At 49.8% G+C, this 8,421-nt stretch overlaps 1 protein-coding gene across 3 annotated transcripts in view; it reads right to left on the bottom strand.

The window, feature by feature from the left end:
* Nucleotides 1–643: 643 nt before the first annotated feature.
* Nucleotides 644–8,421, bottom strand: part of LOC308651700 (mitochondrial import inner membrane translocase subunit TIM16) — a gene marked incomplete at its 5' end in the record, with an annotated part of 66,297 nt that continues 58,519 nt past the window's right edge. For 2 of the 3 annotated variants that reach the window (XM_081299122.1, XM_081299120.1), the window contains 4 exons: nt 1,266–1,417; nt 1,860–1,925; nt 2,272–2,408; nt 3,235–3,319. In XM_081299122.1, the coding sequence (XP_081155248.1) occupies nt 1,331–1,417; nt 1,860–1,925; nt 2,272–2,408; nt 3,235–3,319 (375 nt within the window). In that variant the 3' untranslated portion in view covers nt 1,266–1,330. Of the gene's footprint in view, nt 778–1,265; nt 1,418–1,859; nt 1,926–2,271; nt 2,409–3,234; nt 3,320–8,421 lie in introns of those variants that run through there. The other variant, XM_081299121.1, reaches the window with a different exon arrangement.

Raw genomic sequence — 8,421 nt, 5'->3', positions numbered from 1 at the left:
CAGTGGGGTCCTCCATAGCCCTGTGGTTCCTCTGAGCAGTTCTGATCCCACTCTTTCCTGGACTGCCCTTCTGTCCTAGAAGGGTCACCCTGACCTGGCAGTCCCTGCTGCTGGTCTTAGAACCCCAGTCCTGACAGGGCCTGGCCATGCTGGCTCTGCCCCTTGATGGGGCTGTGAGCAAGGTAGAAAGGAGCTGGTCTTCTTTCTTTGGGTCCACCCTGGACCCAAGCACCCCCCTCATCCCTGTTAGGGCCCTAGGCCTTCAGTCCCTAGCTTGGGGGATGTATGGTTTGACTCAAGCCCAGGAGCAGAGGAATAGGGCACTGGAAGGTGACATTAGCTCAGCATGTGATTTGGTGATAGACCAGGCTTGGAAGGGCCAGTATACTTTTCGTTGTTGTTGGTTTATTGTTGCACATTCCAGGATATCAGTATTTTAACAGGTTCTAAGTGCCTTTCTATTGTAGCTTATGTTTTTCCTCCTCTTGGCTCCATTGCTGTTAGCATAGAGTTTAAAAAAGAGATAAGCTAATGACTATAACAATATATTCCTCCATGTGAGAGGAAGTTTATAAAGAAACAATAAAAGTGAGTTGCAAAGATGGTTTCTGTGTCATGAACATGCTAGGAACGGGGCTGACCTTAGACTGTCTGGCTCTATGCTCAGCTTTGGGGTCTCCCAACAATATTACCTAAAGCCCCTGATCTGGGGTTTCTCTTCAGCCTTTAGGTGCCAGCCTCAATGTGAGGCTGAAAGCAGGTCAGCCCAGCCGGGAACTGGAAGGAAAGAAGCGTGAGGGTCGGGTTCTGAGGAGCAGAGATGGAAGATTCTGGAGTAAGCATTACAAGGTTCAGGTCCCTAACCTGCTATGACTGGTGAGCCATGCCTTGGTCCAGGGATAGGCTGGCCAAGGTTCTCCCTCAGTCATGTATGGGAGCATTCTGCCCAGCTCACCAAAAACATCATATGGAAGCCTGGGCCAGGGGCTTTCACCCTGAGGGTGGGGCAGGAAAAGACCTGTGGGATGGTAATGGGTTTCCATCTGGCAGGATGCAAGGGAGGGAAGGGAACTAGGTGCCATGGGAGCAGGAGCAGCTGTATGACCCCTCAGGCAGGCTCTTACATGGTGGGACTGCTCAACAATCTCACCACCTGAACCCAGCTCCTGAGGCTGTTAGCTGTTGCCCCCCGGGGCCCCAGCAGAGCCCTACAATAGGCAGGAAGAGCAACTAGCCTCCTGGAAATGGGATACATGCAGAGGAGAAACACGGAAGAGATTTATTACCAAGCTATAAGTTAAGAGGTGGCAGGGAGAGGAGAGCTGCATGGTCACGTTCTGGGCACCTGCTCTTTGTCTTTCTCCTCCTGGGCCTGGATTCTGAGTTCCTCATCCAGGCGCTCCTTTGCCCGGACAACCTGGAAGGAGGTGAAAGATCAAGGCTCGGCAGAGCCTCTACCTTTTGCCCCCCCACCTACAGACAGGATTCTTCATTTCCTGGCTCAGGCTACCTTTCTGGAGGGCAGTCCTCCTCCACAGGAGCCCTGAAGGCTGGGTTTCTGCACCAGTAGACCAGTGCTGGTCCGGTACATACCACCAGTGGCTGCTCCTGCTCCTTCAAGGTCTGAATGCTGGGAGGGCCACTGTCCCTTCAGCTGAGCCCTACAGAACTGAGGCAGCCAGAGGAGTGGCAATTTGAGAGGGTGGGTGTCCTCTCTGAGGCTAGGGCACCAGGGAAAGGCCTGGCATACCTCACTTACTACCTGCCAACTCCCTAACTGCCAGCTGCCCTGCCAGGGGTCCCAACTGAGGAGAGGAGGTATGTGGCTTATCCTTCTTGAAGAATCAAAGAGCACTTACCTTGGACTGTAGGTAGAAGGAGCCGCCCACGGATTTATCATTCACCTTAAATAGATGTTCATAGTTCTGCAGGGGAGAGGAGACGGAGAGCAGACTGCAAACTCTGAATGAGACACCAGGAGAAGCTGACAATAAGGGAAGTTAAAGGGCCTGACCTCTACACCCCATATGCCACACTGTGCAACCCAGGAGGCTGCTATGACCTAAAGGGGCAGAGACAGGACAGATGTCCATAGAGGGACAGCTTGGCTGCTACTACCAACAGCTCTGCCTCTGCAACTGCCCTGCCTGGGGCCTAAAACTTAACAAACAACAGTGGCTTCCTCAGTGGGAGTCCCAGCTGGCTTCAGTCAGACCCACTGCACTTACCCACTTCTGCCAAGCCTCCCCTACCCCAGTCTTACGGCCTTACCTTCTGGACCTCCTCAGGACTCAGTTTGGAGACATTGAGAATCTGCTGGGCCTCCTGAAGACTGAGGCCAGAGAGGTTGGATGCAGCTGCAGACTGGTGCCCAGCTCGTCCCCGGGCATCAGCTGCGGCTCGGCTGGCTGTGTGGACACATGGGTGATTGCTCAGCCCTCCATGGCCCAAAGCTCCCCCTGAGCCTTCCGGATGGGTGGCTCACCCCTGCCAGGTGGCACAGAGGAGACATACAGGAACAGAAGTGGCCAGGAGTAGCTCTTCTCCAGGACTGGTTTCTTTTGGGGGAGGGGGCAGGAAAGTAAGGACAGACAAGCCTTACTGGAGGACAAGGTCTGACCATCGAGCCTGGGTTATGGTCCCCTACTAGATCATGAGTTGACCTAGTCCCCTTCTCCCCCTACCTCTGGTCCCAGGGGCAGAGCAAATTGGGGACCAGGCGGAGTGAAGCTGTGGCCAAGGGAGGAGCAATAGTTCTGCTGGGACCTGGCTGCCCAGCCAGCACCCAGACCACTAAAGCAAGCTTGCCTCTAGTGACACTAAAATCAGAAGCCAGTAAACATTTCCTTACAGGGTCAGATAGAAAATATTTTTAAATTTGGTCAATTTCACCTGCATGGAATTACTCAGCTCTCCCTGATAGCAGCCAGAGGATGTGGCTATGTTCCAGGAAAACTTAATTTACAAAAACAGATGGTCAAGTGGGCCAGTTTGCCAGCTCCTGACCAGGATATTCATGTTAACCAAGTCTCACTGGACATAAACCTCTCTCTCACATGGGAAGGTCCCAAAGTCTGGCATTACCTCCTACCACAAAAGAGTGCCCCAAGCCACCCAAGCCACAGAAAGCTTTATTGTGGAGGGAATCACTGTATTCATGACCAGGCTGAGCTACCAAGGAAGATCTGACCTGGGCAGAAGCTCTCAACTCAGGAGAGAGGGGCCCATGCTTACCTGCAAACTCCTGCCGCAGGGCCCGAGCAAAGGCTCTGCCTACCACCTGTGCGCCCATCACAATGATTTGGGCCAGGTACTTGGCCTGTGGGCAGAGTAGGCATCTGGTTAGAAGGCTGCATTCTCAGGGCCTGAAAAGTGGGGAGTCTGGAGATGGCTGCTGAGGAACTGAGAGTATGGTGTATAGCACTACAGCCACAGGCCACCTTCTCCAAAGTGCCCTGATAAAAAGCTTCTGCTTGGGGTGGCTTCAGATACTTACTGGAGTCTCCAGAGGCAGACTGGTCCCCCTTGACCTTCGGGAAAGTCAGAGAAAAACCAAAGCAATGTGGCTACAGGGGATGGAGGGCACTGACGTTAGTAAGAAACACCGTGGCCTGGGATCCAGAACACAGGGACAGTCCCAGACCTGTTACCAATTCACCCTCTATCCCAGAACTGACAATGACTCTTCCTGTGCTTCTCAGATTATCTGGTCCAACCTTCTTTTTACCAGTGGGGAAATTCAGACCCATTCTAACCATAAAGTCCTATGACTTGGAGTTCATTCCATTCAATACAACAAAAAATTACCACAGGTCTACTTAGAATATTAATTCTCCAGCTTCAGGAGCTAAAGGCCCATTAGGAGGGTAGTTAGACAATCACAGGAAGGACCTTTTGATTATCAAGAGTAGGGCTAGTTCATTGGTTCAGCTATTGGTTCGCCTACTCCTTCAAACACTAGCCAGAGTCTATGCCACCCACTGCACAGCACACACGGAGCCTGGTCCCTGTCTTGAGCTGGCCACATACTTACATGGCCTCACATGGAAATCAACTGCAACACAGCAAGGTTATACAGACCCCAGACTATGATTCAGCATGCCACAGACATACCTCACTAAGACACAACCAGACGCTCAGTCAGTAGAGGGAACACTGAGCAAGGAGAGAGGTTCTGGGAGAAGATGGTGCTTCTCCTGGCTAGGTTCTGAAGAGCAGATAGAATCGTGATGGGACTCTTAGGACTCTGAAGCAGAGGAACAGGATAGGGGAATAAGATACATCCTGGGGGGGCTGGGGATGTGGCTCAAGCGGTAGCGCGCTCGCCTGGCATGCGAGCGGCTCAGGTTCGATCCTCAGCACCACATACCAACAAAGATGTTGTGTCCGCCGAGAACTAAAAAATAAATATTAAAAATTCTCTCTCTCTCTCTCTCACTCTCTCTCTCTTAAAAAAAAAAAAAAAAAAAAAAAGATACATCCTGGGAGCAGCCAGAGGTAAGAACAGAAAGGCATATGACATGGGAAAATTTATAGACTATATTGTGACATGCAGATAACATAGGCAACATGTATAAAAAAAAATCCTGTGTCCATGAAATGGTACAAACAGGGTTGCACAGAGGACACAGGAGACTGCTCACAATGGGTTAACAGTGTTCATGTGGCAGTCAAGTAAGTTGCCCTTTCTTCTTTGTACTTTCCTGTGGTTAGAGTTCCCCTTGGTCAGCAAGTACTGATTGAGCTTGTGTGCCAGGCACTGTGCCAAACATGTTCTATTGTTTGTGCCATATAATCCCAATAACTCAAAGGGCTTAGTGACCAAGGACAGGCAGCTAGTACTTGAGTGAGGGAGAAGGAACCCAGAGCTGGCGCTATGTGACAAGGTAGCTGCGGGCTGCTGCCTCACAAAAATCCCAAGATAAGGCAGGGTGACTAAGCAAACTGATCCAGAAGCCAAAGAGGGGCAGGGGCTGTCAGATTCCAGTGGAATTCGGACTCCAGAAGTGACCTAGTTTGGCTTTCAAGGCCTTGCCCTTCCCTAACAGAAGGGATGTGATTATGGGCCAACAGGGGAATGAATAAACAGAATTTGGTTTGCATTTCACAAGTAGGTGGAAATTTCATAAGTTCTGGATTTCATACAAGAAAGTAAAGCCTAAAGAAGACCCTCATGTAATCAAAGGCGAGACTGCAGCCAGTTGTACTGGAGGTGTACGAGGAATAGCAGTGTGCTTGCTGACTGTGTAATCTCACCTGTCTTCTGTCCTCCTTGCCTAAAAGCTACAGGCTCTCAGGTGGAATACTGGCCTTGCATGACAGGGCAGTCACTACCTCCAGAGGTTCCCTGAGCCTGGAAAACCCCTTAGGTGATCTTACCTCCCACCCCAAAGCCTCTGTCCTCTGCTGCCAGAGGCTTAGCATAGTCTTGTAATCACTGGTTACTTTTCTGCTGAGGCCAATAACCATTGCTAAATAATGCACATTAAGAGAAAAGACTGGGGGCTGGGGATGTGGCTCAAGTGGTAGCGCGCTCGCCTGGCATGCGTGCGGCCCGGGTTCGATCCTCAGCACCACATACCAACAAAGATGTTGTGTCTGCCGAGAACTAAAAAAAATAAATATTAAAAATTCTCTCTCTCTCTCTCCCCCCCTCCCTCCCCTCTCACTCTCTTAAAAAAAAAAAAAAAAAAAAGAGGAAAGACTGGGCTGGGATTGTAGCTCAGTGGTAGAGCGCTTGTCTTGCATGCGTGAGGTACTGAGTTTGATCCTCAGCACCACATAAAAAATAATAAATAAAATAAAGATATTGTGTCCATCTACAACTAAAAAAAAAAAAAAAAAAAAGGCTGACCGCTGGCTATACCTCAGTGATAGAGTCCTTGGTTAGTATGCACAAAGCCCTGGGTTCAAGCTCCAGTACCCCAAAATAGAAAACAAAAACACCAAGGCTGTTACTGGGAAACTTCCCTAACCATGTCCTCCATGTTTTTTTTTTTTTTTTTTAGAATTTTATTTTTAATATTTATTTTTTAGTTCTTGGCGGACACAACATCTTTGTTTGTATGTGGTGCTGGGGATCGAACCCGGGCCGCACGCACTCCAGGCGAGCGCGCTACCACTTGAGCCACATCCCCAGCCCTGTCCTCCATGTTTTAAATCAAAGTTGTGCTGGGTATGGTTGCACATGCCTGTAATACCAGAGACCCAGAGGACAGAGGGATTATAAATTCAAGGCCAGCCTCAGCAATTTAGCAAGGCCCTAAGCATGTTAGTGAGACCTGTCTCGAAATAAAAAACAAAAAGAGCTGGGGATGTAACTCAGTGGTTTAGTATTCCTTGGTTAAATCCAAGGACCAAAAATGAAAAATGAAAAAAATAAATAAATCAAAGTGGCATGGTAGCCTGTGGTTCTACTGTCCAGAACTCTCTACAACTGCAGGGAAGGCAGGATTGGCCCACAAAGTTTCAGCAGCTACCCTGGCTGGTAGAGGGAGCTGGATAGAGGGCAGATGGAGGCCAAAGTTCCTGCAGGGTCACCTCCTACAAACCACTGGGGAAGGAGTGTGGTATAGTGGTTACAGAAGGCTCTGGGATCACCTGTGGCCAAATCCTGGCTGTGTGGCCCTGGAAAAGATCTCAATCCCTCTGAGCCTATTTCCTCACCTATAAAATGAGGACAATGATAGGGCTGTCACAGAGATTATATAATGCCTATAATGTGTCTGGCATGGACCTTAATAATACAGTAGGTGATCAGTAAGTGTTGCTTTTCATTAACTACTGCTGTTTCACAAAACTTGGCAATGGCTAGACAGTATAGAGTAACAAAGCAGTTCATTTGATTCCTCAGGGGTGAAGGCTGCAAAATGCTGTATTCCCCAGGGAGCCAGGAAGCAGTTAGGGAAATACTTCGACTGGAAACCTAACTTTGCTTCTCACTAGTTGGGTGTCCCTGGGCAAGTTACTCAACTTCTCTAAATCCTGTTTTCTTATCTGCAAAATGAAGAAAAGAATACATTCCTTATAGGAGAGTCATAAAGCCATAAAGGAATGCATGTAAAACCAACTGGTTCCACAGTGGCAGGCCGAAGCAAGAGTTCAACAGCTGGCTTTACTTCGGTACCAGACCCAGTTTGGTGTTAATGGTCTGGCAATCAGGTGGTGCTGCCAACTCTCATCCACCTATTCCAACCCAAACATTCCCTGAACACTGACTATGGGTCAGGCCATGCTCACAGCTGGGGATTCATGGTGGGCAAAGCTCTGGAAGCTGCAGCCTCTGCAGGTGATCCAAAGTGCCACTGGATGAGGCCCCTCCTAGAAAGACCTAAAACAACCCATAATACACTGACTGATACTTGGGTCTGAAAGTCCCAGTGAAGACCAACCATTGGCAATCAACTTCGGGTCAAGCAGTAGGCAGACAGCAGAGGTCAGAGCCACAGGACTCCAACCTGGGACCCACAGCGGGCAGCACATAGGCTTTTTCTTCTGTAAAGCAACATGGCAAATACAAGACCACAGCCCTGAAGTTAGGGCAAAGTACCACAAGTAATATTAAGGAGACACTCAGAAATAAGGATTATCCCACTAAAAGTACATCAAGAAAGCTCAGCTTTCTGACAAATGTGCTACATTGCTTCAAGGCACAGCTGCAGGCCCTCAGGTTGGTGAGCAGACTGCCACTAAGACTCACTTCCTTCTCAAGGACATGCTGAGCTAGCAAGGGGCTATGGTCACCCAGGGCCTCTACAAACAGCTGCTGGTATCACAGCTAGGCAGGAAAAAGGCCAGGACCACAGGGGCCCAGAGCCCAATCTGCATTTGAATGAATGTGGCTGCCCAGGAATGGACACTTAACCACACCACCCTCAGCTGCGCTTCAGACAAGGCTGGAGTCTTATACTCTATGCTCCCAGACAAGGTTTCCAAATACCTCCTAACCCCTCAGCTGGGGAAGGGCTCTGGCCATTGCCCAATACACACACCGTTCTCCACTTGGCATTCACATCTCTCCATCTGGCCTCAACTAACTTCTCCGCCTTATTCTCCCCTTCACCTCTCCCCATAATGCAAATGCACCCTCTACTCCTAGATCAGTTCTTACGCTTTTCTTCTCCACGTGTGCTCCAAATTCCTCCACTTTGAATATCTTCCCTTCTGACACTGTCTAAGCCCCAGCCCTGCGGGAGTCGCTGGACGTCTAACAGCCCACCTCCGGTGGGAAACTTTCCCAGCCTCCTCCTATCATACTTATCCACAGCATTTTCCTTTCCTATGGATAGAGTCCCTCAAGTCATCGACTGGCGGATACCAACTCCGCGACCCCCAGGGACGGTGCTCAAGAACTTGCCTTTTCAAAGTTCCCGGGAGGCCTCCGTGGAACAGGTGTGCGCATGCCCCCTCCGGTCGCCCGCG

The sequence above is a fragment of the Spermophilus citellus genome (assembly GCF_964194105.1).
Source record: "Spermophilus citellus genome assembly, chromosome: 6".
Lineage (NCBI taxonomy): Eukaryota > Metazoa > Chordata > Mammalia > Rodentia > Sciuridae > Spermophilus > Spermophilus citellus.
Note: the sequence above shows the minus strand (reverse complement) of the source record. Positions and strands in the feature narration are given on the sequence as shown.